General features: G+C 32.2%; 1 protein-coding gene across 1 annotated transcript; it reads right to left on the reverse strand.

The window, feature by feature from the left end:
- Window positions 1-9373: 9373 nt before the first annotated feature.
- LOC108467407 (geraniol 8-hydroxylase-like) lies at window positions 9374-11142 on the reverse strand. Its single transcript, XM_017768007.2, has 2 exons — window positions 10198-11142; window positions 9374-10118 (listed from the first exon to the last, which is right to left on the reverse strand). Exons 1-2 carry the CDS (start codon window positions 11086-11088, stop codon window positions 9513-9515), a joined length of 1497 nt encoding a protein of 498 aa, XP_017623496.1. The 5' UTR covers window positions 11089-11142; the 3' UTR covers window positions 9374-9512.
- Between the last annotated feature and the right edge of the window lie 8253 nt (window positions 11143-19395).

Below are 19395 nucleotides of genomic sequence, written 5' to 3' on the forward strand. Positions count from 1 at the left end.
TCATACGGAATTGAGTACTTCGTTTACTCGATGTCATAGTTCAATTATGGTCTTACACATCTTCATATATCGATGTCATAGCCCAGCTATGGTCTTACACGTAATCACATATCACATATCGATGCCATAGCCCAGCTATGGTCTTACACGAATCACATATCTCATCGATGCCATATCCGGATATGGTCTTATACTGATAGCATATATCACACCGATGCCATATCCCAGATATGGTCTTATACGGAAATCATTTGTCACTTGTAGCCGAAGCTACCACTATTCACTGATCAGGTAGCCGGAGTTATTATTTTTCATTGATCAGGTAGTCGGAGCTACCATTTTTCACTGATCAGGTAGCAGAAGCTACCACTTTTCACTGATCAGGTAGCCAAAGCTACCACTTTTCACTTGTCATTTGTCCTTGATCAGATAAGTGTAACCGAAGCTATTACTTATCACTTTTACTTATCCTTGATCAAATAAGTGTAGCCGAAGCTATTACTTATCACTTTCACTTATCCTTGATCAGATAAGTGTAGCCGAAGCTATCACTTATCACTTGTTGCCATGGTCTAACTATGGTCTTTTCCTTCAATTCATCTTGTCACTGAACTGAAATGCTCAATTTGATCATTTATTCAATTTTCATGCTTTTACATTATCCACGATTTTATCATTAATACATATGAAATAACACATCATGAAATTCATAAAATTAACAAATAATCACTAAAATTTAGCCATATAAACTCATAAGTACAAATTTTGTATTATAACGATAATCATAATTTCATAATAAATATTCCACATAAAACATTATATCATTTCTAATCCAACACTTATCGATTATAATCGGGCATGTATTTAATTTATACACGAGTCATTCATATATTTTTCCTCCTCCTCCTCTCCATCCACATCCTTGGTATAAATAACACACTTGTAAGTAACCTTATCCATAATTTTCACTAATTACTTATGTGAATATTCAGACTATCCACCCGTGTCGTAGTCACTAAATTATTTATATCTGGAGCTACAGAACTCAAAATTAAGATCCGCTAATTTTATATGAAACTATACTCATATATCTTCTTACCATAAAAATTTCATAATTTTTGGTTAGGCCAATTAATACATTTTATTCATTGAAGTCTCCCCTGTTCTGCTGTCTGACAGCTCCAACCCTTTTTCACTAAAAATTAATTATCTCCTCGTACAGGATTTGAATGATGTTCCCGTTTGTTCTCTTGAAAATAGACTCATTCAAGATTCTAAACATATAAATTTAAGCCCTAATTATTTTTATCCAATTTTTGATGATTTTACAAAGTCGGAACAGGGGAACCCGAAATCATTCTGACCTTGTCTCACAAAATTTATCATATCTCATGATTTACAATTCCATTGCTTACATCATTTCTTCTATAAGAAACTAGACTCAATAAGCTTTAATTTCATATTTATTCATCATCTAATTCCATTTCTACAATTTTTGGTGATTTTTCAAAGTTAGACTACTGCTGCTGTCCAAAACAGTTTTAGTGCAAAATGTTGATTTCCATTTTGCCCCAAAGTTCACAATTCATACAATTCAGTCCTTGCTCAATTAACCCCTCAATTAAGATAATTTTCTCAATTAATACTTTTCCTAGACATTATAAGTTATTTCATAACTATTTAAATTCATAATTTCTACATAAAACTCTAACTTCAAACTCTTTTACAATTAGGTCCCAAACATTCACTTTCTATTCAATTGTTTCAATAAAATCAGCATATAAACAATTTAAAGCTCTAATTCCATGAAAAATCATCATATACTTCCAGCACATATTCATAGCAACTTTCAATTTCTTTCATAGAATCAAAAACTAATGAATTTAACAAGTGGACCTAGTTGTAAAAGTCACAAAAACACAAAAAATTCAAGAAATAATCAAGAATTGAACTTACCTGAAGTAAAAATATGAAAAAAACCAGCTCAAGGGAACTCTTCCATGGTGTTTTTTCTGATGAGAATGCAGAAAAATAAAGAGCAATCTAGATAATTCCACTTTAGTCCTAGCTTTATTAAGTAAATTTTGCAATTTTGCAATTTTTCCCTTAATTCTCCTTATTTTCTTGCTGATTTCATGCCATTGCCGTCCAGCGCAAAGAGACCTTGGGTCTATTTTCCTTTTAAACCCTCTTTCTTTTATCATTTAAGCTATTTAATCATTTCCCACAATTTTGCATTTAATACAATTTAGTCTTTTTTGTTCAATTAACTATCAGAACTTTAAAATTTCTTGACGAAACTTTAATACTGACTTATTAACACTCCATAAATATTTATAAAAATATTTATGGCTCGATTTAAAATTCTCAAGGTCTCAATACCTCGTTTTCGATTCTAATTATTTTAATATTTATTTTTAGTACACTATTCACTACTTCAAAATTTTTCCTAACTTCACATTTAACTTATACTCACTAAATTAATAATATTTTCTACTCATTTGTCTGATTCAGTGATCTCAAATCACTGTTCCGATACCACTGAAAATTAGGCTGTTACACACAATGTCTTCTTCTCTTCTTCTCCATATTCCTCTTCTTTTAACCCTAGTTGTCACTGCCATGAGTTGCCACCATCCATGGCCTTCTCCAGCCGATCCGACCATTAAAACACTTGTAACATCTCAATTTTAAGCCCAATTGAAACAGTAGTTTCGGGACCACTGATCCGAAGGCGAAGAAATTATTTTTAATATTATTTTATGTGTTTTGGCATGATTATATGAGAGTATAAAAATTTTGGTGAGTTAATTTTAGCGATTTCATGCTTAATTGTGAAAAATGACTAAATCGCATAAAGTGCAAAAGTCTTAATTTGATAGCTAAGGGTCTTAAATTGCCATGTATCATTAATTAGGGATCTTTAAAGAGCAAATAGACCCTAGAATAGTGCTTGATCGGCCATTAGACAAAGAAATTAGATAGTCAAATGTTAGGTAAAAATTTAGTGGCTTATTTGACTAAAAAGAAATAAAATAAACAAGGGATGATATCAACCCTTTCTCATCTCCTTCTTCACCGAAATTTTCAGCAAGAGTAAGGGCTTTGAAGGTTAAAACTTCCAACCATTCATCTCCCTCTCAAGTAAGTGATTTAGATGATTATTTTTTATAATTTTGGTACTTTTGGAACCCTTGTGGCATGAGCTAGCTAATGGGGGGACTATTTTGCAAAATGATTGAGAGTCTAGGGTTTTAACATGAGAATATTCATGTTTTTTTTCTGAAATTTTATGGAAGGAAATGAATCATGGTTGTAAAATAAACAACTTTTGTGAAGTAATTTTCATGAAAACCCTAACTAAGGACCATTTTGCATAAGTTGTAAAAATAGGTGACAAATGTGTGAAATAATAGAAATTTTGGGTTGCTATAAGAGTAAAAAGGGTTCAGCTAGGCTTAAGGCATGAAGAAATTCGATAAAAAATGGATTTTCGAGTCTAGGGGCAAAATGGTCATTTTGCCAAAAATGTGAACTTTTTATTGTATAAATTTATCTAGTGACTAAATGGATGAATTTTTATTATTTTAGATCAAGAAATACAAAATCCGAGCCTAGACCGAGGAAAAGTAAAACAAGTGGACTAAACCGAACTAGTGTCTACATTTTGTATACCGAGGTAAGTTGTAGTAAATAATACAACTACATTGTTATTGTATGTGTTTGAATTGATATAGCATAAATTGCTTGTTTGTGAAAATGATTATGTATGATAAATATTGAGATAGTGGAACTCCCGTTTGAACATTAGGAAATAAATTGGATATTCATGCCATGACATTCGGGTTATTGGTGTACTAGTGTAAGATATGTCTGGGACATGCATCAGCTACGAGATGTGTCAGTGTAAGACCATGTCTGGGACATGGCATCGGCACGAATATGTGAGAGCAAGTGTAAGACCATGTCCGGGACATGGCGTCAGCCTCGATTTCGATAGTTAGTGAAAACCATGTCTGGATATGGCATCGACTTGATGGATCAGCCAGTGTAAGACCATGTATAAGACATGGCAGCGGCATTATACCCTATGTTTGAGGCATAATGAATATCGAATAGCTTTCCAAATGGTTCAACGGTAAGAGTTATAGTTTAAGTCAAACGAGAAAAGTATAACCATGTTGTGAGTGGTACAGGTTCCTATTTGAAATGTATGATACGTGAGCTCAATATATATGCTATGTGAATTGTATTGGTTAGTGACGAGTAAGTTGTGCTTATGCCTACTTTTGTACTATAAGCATGATGATGAATGGTAAAGTTGTTGCTATATTTATTTGCATACAACTTACTAAGCTTTATGCTTACTCCCTCTCTTTTCTATTTTCTTATAGTGCCGCCTAACTAGCTCGAAGATCAACAGATGTCGGAGGCATTAATCACACTATCAGCTGAAGCACTCGGTATAATTAGATTTATCATTTTGAATATGGCATGTATAGGAACTTAGACTTTTAAGTTTTGTGTCATTGTTAATTGGCCAAATATGATAGCTTAGCTTAGCATTTGATTCATTTTGTATAAGGCCATGGAAAATGGCTAATATTGAAAGTTATTATGTGAATGCAAGCTAGTCTTTCATGAATGTGAAATTGTTGGCATGGTTGAATATATGTAATGTATATAGGTCTTAGCTATGGTTGTTTGGTTGAGAAATCATATTAAGTTAATCTTTGATATGTTGGTTGATGTTAGATTGTGTTTCAGGGTGGCAAAGGCTTGGTAGATAGCCCTATATTGTCCCCACGGGTAGACACACGAGCGTGTGTTTAAGCCGTGTGTGACATACGGCCAACCCTATGGGTGTGTTATTCGGCCGTGTGTCCCTTGCACGTAAAATTTGCAAGTCAGAATGTATGTTAGTAAACACACGGGTAGAGACATAGCCGTGTATCTTAACCATGTGGAGGACACGGCCTCTGGCCACAGGCATGTGCCTTGGCCGTGTGCCCTAAATTAGATGCTGAGGTCAGAAACATAATGTCAAGGTTTTTAGACAGGGGCTAAGATACAGGCGTGTCATGGCCGTGTGAGAGACACAGGCTATAGACACGGGCGTGTGTCAGGCCGTGTGAAACCCCTGTAGGTTCGAATTAGAATTTAATTCACACAGGCATGGGACATGGACCTGTCCCTATATGCTTAGGTCGTGTGTGTCACATGGGCTATCAATATGGCCGTGTTATAATAACCACACGTGCGTGTTGCCCTTCCACACAAACGTGTGCCCTGTTTTAAGAGTTATTTTTCTAAGGTTAGTTAAAGGACCCAGGTTGGTCCCCAAATGGTTTCCAATGAATGTTTGAGGCATTGTAGGCCCATATTAAGGAGTTTAGACAAGGTTCGAAAAAGTTTTAAATTCGATCAAGTCTTGGTGACTCGGAAACATTTGAATACATGTGTTTAAGTTTAGTAACGCATCGTATTTTGTCCCGACGTAGGGTACGGGTGTGGGGTGTTACAACACTTCTCTCTTCCTTGTCTTCTCAAATCTTGCCTTGTATTTCCAAGAAAATCTCTTTAAAGCTATAAAAAAAAAATCAAAACTTGATCCTTGAGCTTTTGAAATTATACTCTCCGCTTGCTGAAGAAAGACTAAGGAGGCTTTTGGTGAGGCTAAAAGAGAGTTGAGGAGCCAAAGGGAGTAGTAGCAACACCGCTGCCAAGGCAACAACAGAGAATCAATTTTCTTAGAGCCTAGTAGAAGTTCTTCAGGTCATGGAGTTAAGGGTTAACAAATTCAAGAGAGGAATTGCCTTTGTTGTTCATTGGATCCGTAGGTTTTTAGGGTTTTTTAAATTCTTGTATTTCATTTATTTTTTCTGAGTTCTTGCTATCTTTCTGGTTGTAAATTTCTTATTTTCAAATAATTTTAAATTCTTGTAATTCTTTAGGTTGTTGCTCTCATTTTAGGTTCTTGCTATTATATTAGGTTGTTAACTTTTTTTCTAGTTGAAATGATTTTGGGTTGAAAATTTTAAATTCTTTATTTGTTACTGAGATTGAAATTGAGAATATATCAGGTTCTTTTTTTTTTCTTCTTTAAGATTTTGGGTTCTTTGTTTGTTATTTATTCTTTGAATGTGTTGGATTCTTTATTGTTTGTTATTTGTTCTTTGAATTTGTTGGGTTCTTTGTTTTGAACATTATGGGTACAAAAACTTTTTTGAGCACTTAATTTTCTATTTGTTGAAAAAGACATTTTCGCTTGTTTTCTTCCTTTAAAAGATGTGTTATGAATAGATAAAATCAAATAGATAGAAAGCGAAGAGATCAAGTAGAAAACAAAACAGATAGTGAAAGGAAAAAACAAAAGAGATAAAAGTGAGCTAGAAGGCGAAGAGGTAGAATATGATAGTGAAAGAAAAATGAAAGGAAAAAAAATTAATTTTTAAAGGAAAACGAAAGGAAAAATAATTAAAGGGGGTTTTACTTGCAGCCAAAGAGGATAACACGTGGCAACACGTGAATGGCTAGTGCTGCCACATCAACAAAAAAGTAACGTCGTTAGGCTCGGGTACTAATCTAGTGGACATAAAAACAGTTTGGGTATCAATCTAAGACAAAAAAATTACAAGTACCAATATAAGAAAAGTGGACAAGTTCAAGTACCAATTTTATATTTAATCTTTTTTTAAAATTATAAAAATATAAAATTACTAGAAAGACATTTTTAGAATGAACTTAACATTTGGAATATTTGTTTTTGAGCAGAAGAGCCATTTTCAAATAGTGTTTGATTGATTACGTATTAATTAATATTCAATTGATTGATGTGAGATTATTGACAAAAATTTTTTTTTTAAGGCACTCCAGTTTTATTGTCCAAATTACTTAGACAAATAGTTGTTAATGTGATTTTTCCATGTTGGAATAAAAGAAATTCCTAAAATTCTTAATTTTTATTTTTATTTTAATTTTCAAAAAAAAATTTAAGACGTGTGTTAGTATAAAATTTAACATAGTCAACCAAAATTTTAAAAAAATTACCAATTCAGTTCAGATTAAATTAGAAAAAAGTTTTAAGTATTATTAATTTGCGAAGTTGAAGGGACATATTAACCCTTTTTTCCTAACACTTGCTGAGAAGATTTTAATCTTCCTGTTGTGTCCTCCATTTGAATAGTACATAACACAAAGAGGACCAATTGGTAAAAGCTTTTAGATTGATTCAGAGAGAAAGAAAGGAAGGAGAAAGTAAAGAGATGGGTTAGGGTGGGGATTTGAAGCTATGGAGGGGCCTTCTAGTGCATGGATCCTTTCTGATGATGGAACTAGAAACATTGAATGGAAGGGCCGACCGTTTCAGTTTTCAATGAAAGCTTGCAGAGGGTAAAGAAGCAATAAACCAATGTCCGCCATTAAAGCTGCAATTTGGAATTCAAGTCATCGGCAATATCTTAAAGAGATTGAATCTAAACAACAACAGCGTTTGTATTCAATTCTGGAAACTCAACTACTTCAACAGCGCCTACAAACATCCAAGCTTGCTTCAAAATTAACCCAACATGCAAGAAAAATGGGAGAAAGCAATCACCAAGCTGCAAAATCCTCAAGATTGGGGGGAGGTTCAAAGCGGTCACATTGAAACCCTTACCGTTTTCTAGTCGGTCAACATCTAAGCTCTTTTTGAAGCACACTTCATACTTGCAAGGATGAAGCTCAACGAAACTATTTGCCTTAGAATTGACATTTAGTGCCATCTTAGTTTTATATTATATAATCAACATTCGTAGATAGAAAAGTATATTAATTTTCATACCTAACGTATTCTATTAACCTTTTATCATTCATTAAATTAAGAATGACAGATATAGAAAAATCAGAATCAAATACATATATTATGAATTACTTATATAAGCTTCCCAGGAATAATCTGTATCCCATTGATTCCCATGAAAATAAAAATGGTAAAATATTCACATATTCGAGGGATACCAATTTCTCTCTTCCATTTGAAATCCTTATCATTTCTCCACCTATTTTTAATTGTGATGTCAAAAGTTGTAATGATGCCAAATAAACAATCTATCCGTCCATTCTTCATCTAAATCATTAAAGCAAAGCTTTTAGACAAGATAATCCCTTCAACCAATAACCACATTTTCTTAACTTTTTCTAGCTTATAAACTACATTTTATCAATAGAAAATTTGGACACCTACTTCATATCAATTAACTTGATTTTTTTATTTATTTTCTTTCATAGGAGTGTAGCATCATAATTTTTAATTTTTTCTTTTTCCTTCTTTTTTTTATTTAGGCCTTGTTTGATGAAGTGTTAAAAAATCTAATAAACTTAAAAGTTAATATTTTTAGCACTTTAAATTTTTAAACAAGTTAGATTAGCCATCTTGAAAATTACTAGATAGATTTTTGAGTAAACTACTTAATTGGTTACCCAACTCTTTAGGTGCTTTCATTTTGATCATCCAAATAAAAATACTTGCAATTTGGTCACTGTCGTTAGAGAAAATTTTTATTTTAGTCACCCAAATGTTAAATCTCTAACGTCGGTTGATTATGCACACCACATCATCTTTTTTTATAAACTTTTTTCCCCATTACTAATGTTCATCTTCTTTCCCTCCACACCACCCTACTTCCACTATTCTTCTTTTACTCCCTACTTTGAGCAGAGAACTCAATGAAGAAGCAAACACGAGTTACAAAAAATGGCTTTAAAGCATCTTCAAGAGCAGGGTGAGGTGGGGTAAGGATGGGTGCATCTAACATCTATGGAGATGGTAATAATATTCAATATTATACATCCATAGTGAAGCAAGACAAATAGTGAAGTAGAGCATGATAACTGTAGAGTGGTGAAGGATTTAACAGCATCCACCCTGTCCCGCTCTATTGTCATCCCTATTCAGAACTTGGACAAATTTAACATCCCATTTGTTGTATAATTTGATTATAAACTTAGCAAGCTTATCCTTGTCACTTCTATATATAATGGTAATCTATTGGTGTATGTACCATTTACAATGAACTGTGCATTTCTTTAAAAACTACAAAAGCTGTCACTAGTAAGGTCCGAGGGTTTGTCGAAATTGATATATGTACTTGTAGATACACTGATAACCTTGGTACCAGGATTCTTGTCTACATAGTTTCTCGGAACGATCTTAGAAACAAAGGTGAAACTCTTTTCAATTAAATGGCTGAGCACTAAGCTTCAAGTAACGACGAAAAAAGCTACTTATTCCATGTATTTTGAAGATGTATTGCGGTAGTAGTTTTTGGTTGTAGATGAAATGAACCTTCGTTAAAGTTCAAATGTTAATATTAGCTGCACATTACACGGTTCCTTCTGATAGATTTATATGATTTTTATTTGATTGGCAGAAAGTTTGAAAACATGAAATTTACGATACAATAACTTGTCATTAGCTAAGTTTCACTTATTACACTTCAATAGTTATAGATAAAATAACCAACACAACATTGTTAATTTGAAATCGGAATGATTCTTAATGGTTGAGCTTTCTGCAGAAAAAGACCATACTTATCCTTCATATCTAAACTCTCTGGTGTGATGTTATTTTCAAGTTTCCAATCAAATGAATGAATGAGTCCACCCAACATTAAGTGCAACATTCTTATGGCCAATGGTAATCCGGGGCAAATTCTTCGCCCACCTCCGAACGGAATCAGTCCAAAATCCCTTCCTTTAACATCCATTTCTGATCTTATGAACCTCTCTGGACGAAACAAGTCAGGCACCTCCCAGAACTTAGGATCTCTACCTATAGCCCATGCGTTGATCAACAGTTGTGTACCTTTTGGAATGACGAAGCTGTGAATCTCGATATCTGCTTCAGCTTTTTTGGGGAGTAACAAAGGAAACGATGGATGCAACCTCATCGTTTCCTTGACAATTGCTTGCAAATAAGGTAAACAAGTAATGTTAGATTCCTCCACCAAGTTCCCCTCGCCAATTATTTGCTTCAGTTCTCCTCTGGCTTCCTGCAAAACTTTTGGGTTTTGGAGTAATTCCGCCATTGCCCATTCCAAAGTACTTGTAGTTGTCTCGATTGCGCCTACAACCAAATCCTGTTTCACAATTTCTTACCAAGTTGAACAACTTATACAACTTAAATAATAAATTACTGAAAAGAGATTAAGTTACAACCAAAATCAAATGTTTGATAAGATTTCTGTCGAGCTTTTCGGTGTTTCCTTGGTGGCTGAGTTGGAGAAGGATATCCAAGAAATCATCAGTTGATATATAATCATTCATCCTTCTCAACTCCATCCGCTCATCGAGCATTTTATCGAAAAGATCCATCATCTTTCTAAAAAGAATTGCCACTCGACGCCTGATGCCCTGCAAGTCAAGATTAGCAATAGGGAAATAATCTCCAAAGTTGGGTTTTCCCAACTCTTCCATGATACCCCGCACAATTTCTCGGAACTCCTCAGAAGTATGAGTAGAGTCGGCTAAATCAATGGAGAAAATAGTATTTGATATGAGACTAAGCGTAGTTTTGAAAGCAGCTTGACGTATCTCAATCGCTTCTCCGATGAGGGAACTTTCGCGAACACCAGCAAGGAGTTGTTCTACTTTGCTGCGCCTCAAGTATTGATTAGCGTCAAGTTTATGAGTAGCGAAAATATGCAAATTGCAGATTTTCCTAAGATTTCTCCATGTGGTTGAAACAGGCATCCAAGGCAATCCGGCTTCGTGATGTTGAAGGGCACGAAGGGCATCGGGAATGGTTCGGTTACAAGATACGGCATCATGCTTTTGAAAGATTTCTTTGGCCATTGTTGCAGATGAAAAAACTACGGTAGTAGTCTGGCCAAGTTTCAGAGTCATGATGTCCCCATGAATCTTGGCAAGTTTGGCAAGGGACCTATGGGGTTTATCACCAACCTGGAAAAGGTTCCCGAAGATCGGAATTGTTGGTGGACCGGGCGGAAGCTTATGGGATCTTCCCAATTTCCTTCTTGTGATCAAATGGAAAGCTTGAAACAATATCAAGGAGAAAACAAAGTACATTAACCAATTCAGGAAATCCATATTAATTGCTTGTTGTTATACACAATAGAAAGTACCTCTTATCTTTTATAACAATGTTAAGCTCTGAAAGAATCCAGCTAGACTTCCACAAAAGTTGAATTTTTTTTACCTAATTGATGAAAATTAATTAATTATTTAGGAAAATTACATAAGTCAAAATTTATAAATGAAAATCCTTTTTTATAATTTCTGCTCACACTGGTGGCACCACTCCAAATGATGATCCAATCATCAACTTTTAAAAAAATGTAATTTTTTTTTTATGTACTGTCATTATGTCAAGGGTCACCAAATTTTATTTTTCAAAACACCCATTAAAAATATGTATATTCAAAGAGGAAAAAAAAGAAAAATGTATTTTTTAATGAGTGCCGTCAGCTTGTCAGGCGACACTAGAGAATTTTTTTTCAAAAATATTTTGTGTATCATCGGTACGTCAGGCGGCACTGATAAATATTTTTAGAAAATTTATTTTTTTGGCCCGTTAAAATTTTTTTAAAAAATATTTTTTAGGTGTCATTGTCATGTCAGTCGGCATTGGTGATATTTAAAAAAAAATTATAAAAAGAGTAATTTGAAGCTTTGGTCATTATTTTAGAAGTTTTAGAGCCGAGATATTTGAATCGTAAAAGTCAACAAGGAGGAGGAAATCTCTTCTTTAGTGTCAAAATTGGCACCAAAGGCCACCATAAATAGCAACATCGATGACTATTAAATACGATGACTAAAGTTTTCAATTGAGAAGAAAAGAAAAATTCGAATGAAAAGAGAGTATAAAAAATAGAGAATTAAATATGTGAAAGGAAAGATAATAACATACATGGAAAAGAGAGACATGAAAAGGAATGTGTTATTCTCCTTCCTTTCCCATATTTGATTTTCTATTTTCATATTTGTTTTTTTTCTTTTCTTTACATATTTGATTCTCTATTTTCTATAAAATATTCAATTCCTTTTCATATTTTTATTTTACATAGTTGTTATTCAAATTTTTTTTCTCATATTTGACTTTCTCTCTCTCTCTCTCTCTCTCTCTCTATCTCTTTGTTTTTTTTTGTCCCTCTATTTTTCTCCCATATCTCTTTCTTTCTCATTCTCATCTCTTCTAAGATTATTTTTTTGAAATAATATTTCAGCCATTGATGGTGACATTGACGAACAAAGAAGACATGAATCACCTATGAAGTAAGCATCGGTCACGGGTTTCCCCTTTTATTTTATTTTTCGGTTTTTTTCTATTTCAACTATTTCTTTCTTTTTTTTTGTTTCACCTATTTTTTAAAATCTCCACCAATACCGCCTGATAGATTGACGACATCCATTAAAAAATATTTGTTTCTCTCTTTGAATACCCGTATTTTTAACGAGTAATTTGAAAAATACAGACTGGTTGTTTAACACAATGGCAGCACTTAAAAAATTATTTTTTTTAAATATCAATGATTGGGTCATCATTGGGGGCTGTGTTGTCGCTGTGTCAAGCAGCCTCGGCAGACACTATAGAAAATAGATCATTTTCGTAAATAAATTTTGATTTGAGTCATTTTTATAAATAATTAATTATTTTAGATTAGTCGAGTAAAAAAGACACAAATTTTGTTGAATGTTTTAATTTTTTTAAAAATAAAATAATAATTTATATTAGTAATTCAATGTTTCTTAATTAAATTATATTATAAAAATTTAAAGCTACTATATGTTAAATAAAAATTTAAAATTGGATTCTTTAATTTATGAATAAAAAGATGGAACAAAATCAAATGCACTTTTTTTTGGGGGGAATAAATCCAAAACTAGATGAAATTGAATGAATTCCATATCCATATCCATTGTTTCTATACTGCCATTGGATACAATCTTTTGGCTTTTTTCTTTCCACATCCATATCCATATCCATATCCATATCCATAGTTCCTACAAAACGACGATACGTATACGAATTGCTAACTCAACGTGTGGTCAATATGTAGGACAAGCTTTAAAAGTGTTTTAAATACTGAACCACCCGTTTTCTAAAATGTTAAATTCAAAATACAAATAAATATAACAATAAACTTACATCTTACTATTAATAGAAAATAAACAAATATATGTTTATTATTTATTTTAAATTAAATTAAATTAATTAAAATTAAAAATTTTAAACTTAAATAAGCAGACATATCATTTATGAATTATATTAATTTAAATTAATTAATACATAAAAACATTTTTAGGTCCCCGAAATGATTAGTCTTCATGGACGGTAAAACGAGACATGGAGAAACCTTAATTATATCGAAAAATTACCTTCAATTAAATTAAGAGTCAATTGCACTAGACATTCCCAAACTATGTCTCTCATTTTAAATTGGTTCTCAAACTTCAAAACATTCTAGTTACATCCCAAAATTATCGATGTTATATTAATTGTGATCTTTCTTTATTAAAACTGTTAATTTAACCATTAAATGACACATTAAATTTTACATAGCTAAATTTAAAATAAAAATTTGAAGAAATAGAAAATTGTTGCATAAAAGAAAAAAAAAAGAACGGTAAAGTTTTTGTAGAAGTTTCAAAAACCTAAAAATTAAGATTTCAAAACATCATTTTGCAATATTTATTTTTTCTTAAAGTTTTCATTTTAAATTATGTGGTATAAGATCTAATGTGTCATTTAACATAATTAAATTAATTATTTTAATAGCAGTTGAAACCATTTTTTTATTTTAGGAAAAAATCGGGAATCGACTTCTTAAAACTTAATGTGGAGTCGCCACCAATCTCTTGGTTTAGGTGTGACTGGGTCACCTACTAAAACATTTTGTTCCATTAAAGACAATTTTGGTTCACGTAAAATCAAAAATGGGTTCGGGAGTCAGTTACGCATGAGGAAGGGTGAGCACCCTCATTACGCCCAAAAATTGGTACCAAATTGATTCGATGTTATCCTTATATCAAAGGTTTTAAAAAAAAATTCGAAGTATGATTCTTTTTAAAAATGTTTGAATAGTTCAAATTAGCGGACAAAATTCTCTCGTTTCAAAGATATGCAGCTTCATATCCAGCACGATTGGACACGATCCTTTATACCTTCAAAAATACGATTGATTTTTGACCCTCGAAAACTCGTACGTTAAAATTATAAAAGGATATCCAAATATTTAGTTCACCGAAAAATCATACCCAGCACGGTAGGGCGCGATTTCCCAAATTCTCAAATATTGAATATTGTCTTATTTCAAAATTTTTGACTAATAAGGAAAATTGAAAATTAGCTCAAAACACGTTTATTTATTTTAAAATAGATGATATCTCCCTGTACAGAGTTTCAATGACTATGCCATTTGTTTCTCATAAAACTGGACTCAATAAGGATTTCATATATGTAATTTAAAACTCCTAATTGTTTTTTTGTAAAATTTATGGTGAATTTTTTAAAGTCAGAATAGGAGATTCAGAGATCGCTCTGAACCTGTTCCACCAAAACTTAAATATCTCATAAAATATAACTTATTTACCTGTTTTTTTTCTTCCATATGAAAATAGACTCATCAAGATTCGATTCCATAACTTATTCATCATTTAATTCCATTTTTACTATTTTTAGTGATTTTTCAAATTCACGTTACTACTGCTGTCTGATTCTGTTTTGTGGCAAATTTTACCTTTCCAAGGATTTTCATGGTTTAGTTAAGACATAAAGCATACATGTTATCATATATAAACTTGATTAGCCATTCCAATAGCTAATCATTCTCAAACATTTCCATTCCATCCATGGCCATATCGTAAGATTATACACACAAAATGATTGGAATGCTATACATGCCATATTTCCAAAAATTTCAAGTTATTATACCGCGATTGTCCAGTGATAGTGTGAGCGTGCCTCCGGCCGTCCCGATCTCCAAATTGACTTGTCAAAACTAAAAAGAATGAAAAGGAGGGAGTAAGCATAGATGCTTAGTAAGTCCACATGCAAATAACAAATAACTTAACAAAGCAATTATACCAACCAACATTAACATAATATCACCAAAACATGTATCACATTTCTATTCATCATTCATCATCTTACCATATTATTGTTGTCGTATCAAGTCTCAACCCGAGGGTTAAGTACATACCTGTCCAAAGTGCCCATTCCACAACACTTACCAATACGTCACTTGCATCTTGAGTATTCTTCCATTTCACTAGAATTTTACCCGTTGAACATATCAGAATATAACTCGGATACATGGAAAGTTTGCACATAAGTGCCACATATGTAGCCAAGCTACCATGTAACCCGCCCATAAGCGAACTCGGACTCAACTCAACGAGCTCGGGCGTTCGTATCCATAAATGAACTCGAACTCAACTCAACTAGTTCGGATGCCTAGTTACATTTCACGAACTCGGACTCAACTCAACGAGTTCGGACGTTCGCATCCATAAGTGAACTCGGACTCAACTCAACGAGTTCGGATGCCCAAATATCCTAATCTATTCCTAACGTTCAACGGGACTTTCCTCGTTCACACTCCTTTACCATTCTCCTTGGAATACCAATGACGATACTTCGGTAGTCTTTCACATTTTTCACATAATTCATAAAATTTTTGCATGTTGTCCAACAATGACCACAAAGCATAGAATTGCATGATAACAACCATAATATCGTATAAATAGCATTAAATGATTTAAAATAATGGTTATATTACAATATTTACATATGAACTTACCTCGATACAAAATGAGAATAGTCGAGCCTATTCCTCGTAAACTTTATTTTTCCCCCGATCTTGATTCGAATCTTTTTTCTCTTGATCTATAATACCAAATTAATTTATTTAATACACACATTCATCAAAACATCCCCTAGTACGAACTTTGGCAAAATTACCATTTTGCCCCTAAACTTTTACATATTTACACTTTTTTCCTAAGGCTCGTAAATTAAACCTCAGCCTATTTTCTTATGTTTTATGACATGCTAATCATTTTTCCCTTCTATAGAAACATCAAATTCACACTCTAACATGTACTTATGAATATTAGGTATTTTTACCGATTATGTCATTTTACTCGTTTTTACGAAAAATCACTTAGCAAAAGTTGTTTAACACAATCTCAAACTTCATATTCTACCATAAAACATCAAAATTCATACATATCATCCATGGGTAAAATTTTAAATATAACCCTAGCTCAAAATATTGGTAGAAATAGGTAAACCAAGCTACGAGGGTTTCAAAAATGTAAAGAACATTAAAAACGGGCATAAAAATCACTTACAATCAAGACTTAAAAGTGTTGAAACCCTAGCTATGGTGGAGAGAAAAATTCAGCAGCAAATTATGGAGAAGATGATCATTTTTGTGTTATTTTTCCCATTTTATTTCATTTAATATCCAAATGACCAAAATGCCCTTCCTTACTAAACTTTCAAAAATTTCATCCATGTCCAATTTTTGTCCATAAACTTATAAATTTTTCAAATTTCTATTTAAGACCTCCTAATTAATATTTCAAAGCAATTTCATACTAGAAACTTCTAGAATGCAAGTTTTGCAACTTATTCAATTTAGTCCCTAACTTCAAATTAAGCATTTTATGCATAAAATTTCTTCACGAAATTTTCACACAATCATGCAATCATATCATAGACCTCAAAATAATCATAAAATAATTATTTCTATATCATATTTTGTGGTCCAGAAACTACTATTCCAATTAGGCCCTAATTCGGGTTATCACAAATCTGCGGCCGATTCGCAAGGTAAGATCTTGCCCTTTATTTTCTCTTTTGATATCTTAAACACAATAGTGTTGCAAGATCGAAAAATAAAACAAGATAATTCGACGGAGAACTTTAAAGAAAATGGAAAATCACCTTCAAGAATATGCTTTCAAAATGCCTTCTCTAATATTTAGTGTGCATAATATGCGTATTTTAGAGTGCATGCGTCCCCTTACAAAGATGAAATCGATGGGTTTTTATAGCCAGATTTTTTAGAATAAATAAAAATAAAAATTACATTTATTTGTTGTATTCTGTTAATGGTTCTTCTGGTGTATTCTTGTGCAAACTCGGCCGTACGGAGGAGCGGGGAGACGTGCGAAGGAGGCCGTGCGAGGAGCCGCTTGTGGGAGCCCAACTCTCTCTAGCATATTCCAGAAGCTTCTGGTGCTCTCAACCACTGAATTTCTTTTTGAGTTCCGGATTTGGGCTAGGTTTAGGATATGGGTTTATGAATTTGGGTTAAAATTGTATCTGGGCTGGTATAAGTTCTTTATTTGGGCCTGAAAATTTGTAAAAGGACATTGATGTTGGATTTTTATTGGTTTTTATCTTAATTTATTTTTGTTTTTGTTTATTTTTTTATTTTTGGGTTTACTCTAGCGAGCCCGGGCGAAATGGGCCAATTACAGTAACAAAAGAACCTAATTGAGATAAACTCGATAGTTTACTGATGTGATTAGAATATTTTAAAATTTAAGGACAAATTTAAAATAAAATCATAGTTTGAAGATATTTGGTACAATTCACTCTTAAATTAATAAAGTAATAATAGTGAGTTATTATTTAAAGAACAGATTATGCTTTTTCTAATCTCACGAACAAACTTAGAAAATTATCATGTGTTAAAATTTTTATATATTTATTTATTCATATTTTATAGGATATTTTATCACCCCAATTCTACTTAAAATAAACTACCAGTATATTTGATATATTTATTTATTCATATTTTATTATATCTTATAGGAGATTATGCTTTTATTTTATTTATTTTTGTTGTATCGCATATTGACCAATAATTTCTTGAAGGCTTGAAACAAGAGCAAGAACAAAACAGGGCACACTAACCAAGTCAAGAAATTCATCATATTTCCTTATTATTAGTATCCTATTAAATAAATAAATAATATATATTTAGGTACAGTAAAGTCATTTTATTTTATAGCAATTCTAAGCATTAATCTTATTTGCAGGGTGAAATCAGAAAATTTTTTGAGGAGAAAATTAAATTGTAAATTTTAAAAATTAAATTAAAATTTTATATTTTAAGGAGTTAAAATATAATTTAACTTTTATTAATTTTAAAATTTTAAAAGGTTAAAATAAAAATTTTCTACGCCCCGCTGCTTATTTGGAAGTTGAAACTGAACGCGGTCTCCATTTCTGACTAAAGTAGCAGCGTTGTTTGGGAGCTGAAACTGAAGTGCCAAAATAGATTTGGAAGTGGCGTAAATAAGCTCCCATTTCAGACTCAGCTTTGTGGGATTAACTGCTTCAACTTTGCCTGCTAATTTCAATTACACAAAATCAATGAAAATAGGAGTTTTAAGGGAAAAGCAGTCTAAAACACAAATATATCAACATTCCATACATTCTCTTTTTTCTTTTTCTTTTCTTATATTGTACATATAAGTTGCTGCTACGGCTCTTTACCAGTTACCGAGTTGTTTTTAGGCGGTTTCTCAATTTCTAATTTTGTTGCATTTTTTATTATACAAATCAACAATTAAATTATAACGGTGTATCACTGAGTCAATGGCGAGAATAGCAGTTTATTGAACTAGTTATTAGCTTTTTTCTTCAAGATACTAATAAATTAACTCTTTACTTCATTAATGGCGTACAAGACTCATATCCCGACTCTACTTGTCTATCTTACATGTGTCCCCTATTTTTATTTTTTTTTTTACTTTTCCGGTTGGAGAGAGAAAGAGAGAAAGGGAATGAAGAGATGGAGTTTGCTTAATTTTGTGTTTTTTGTATGAATTGTTTTATCATATTATTGACATGATTTGTATTTAATTTAGAGAAAAAATATTTTATTTTAAATTTTTATTATTTATTTAGATGGTAATGGCCGTGAAACCACCAAATAAAAATTCCTACGATAAAATAACTCTAAACAATTAAGAGTAATAGGGTTGAGTCCACATGGATTGGTACTTATAATCAACTTTCGTGTTTCTCTTATTAATAGAATTTCTTTCGTGCCGATAATCGTGGCAATAGCCGTACACACGACTCAAAACGGACCTATTGAAAAATAAATACAATAAATTAGGGGAGTTAAAAATGTATAGAAATTAAATAAGTGAGATAGCAAAAATTAACAATTATGTAAATCGAAAATAAAATAAATTAGAAAATGAATTTGAATTCTGTAAACACAATTATAAAGCCTTAGCCCTAGACTCGGTGAATTCTGGTTTCTAAATCTATCCTCGAAAATGAGTTTTTTCCTCCAAACAATAAGCTAGTTATAGCGGCTAAGAATGTCCTAACCGTCAATTTCTCCTTCGTAGTTGATTTCGGTA

This window comes from Gossypium arboreum, chromosome 8 (genome assembly GCF_025698485.1).
Source record: "Gossypium arboreum isolate Shixiya-1 chromosome 8, ASM2569848v2, whole genome shotgun sequence".
Taxonomy (NCBI): Eukaryota; Viridiplantae; Streptophyta; class Magnoliopsida; order Malvales; family Malvaceae; genus Gossypium; species Gossypium arboreum.

Coding starts and splice junctions, on each gene's coding strand:
- LOC108467407 (XM_017768007.2), bottom strand. CDS start 11,088: ATGGATTTCCTGAATTGGTTAATGTACTTTGTTTTCTCCTTGATATTG. Junction 10,119..10,197: donor TTATCAAACATTTGATTTTG/GTTGTAACTTAA, acceptor ATTGTGAAACAG/GATTTGGTTGTAGGCGCAAT.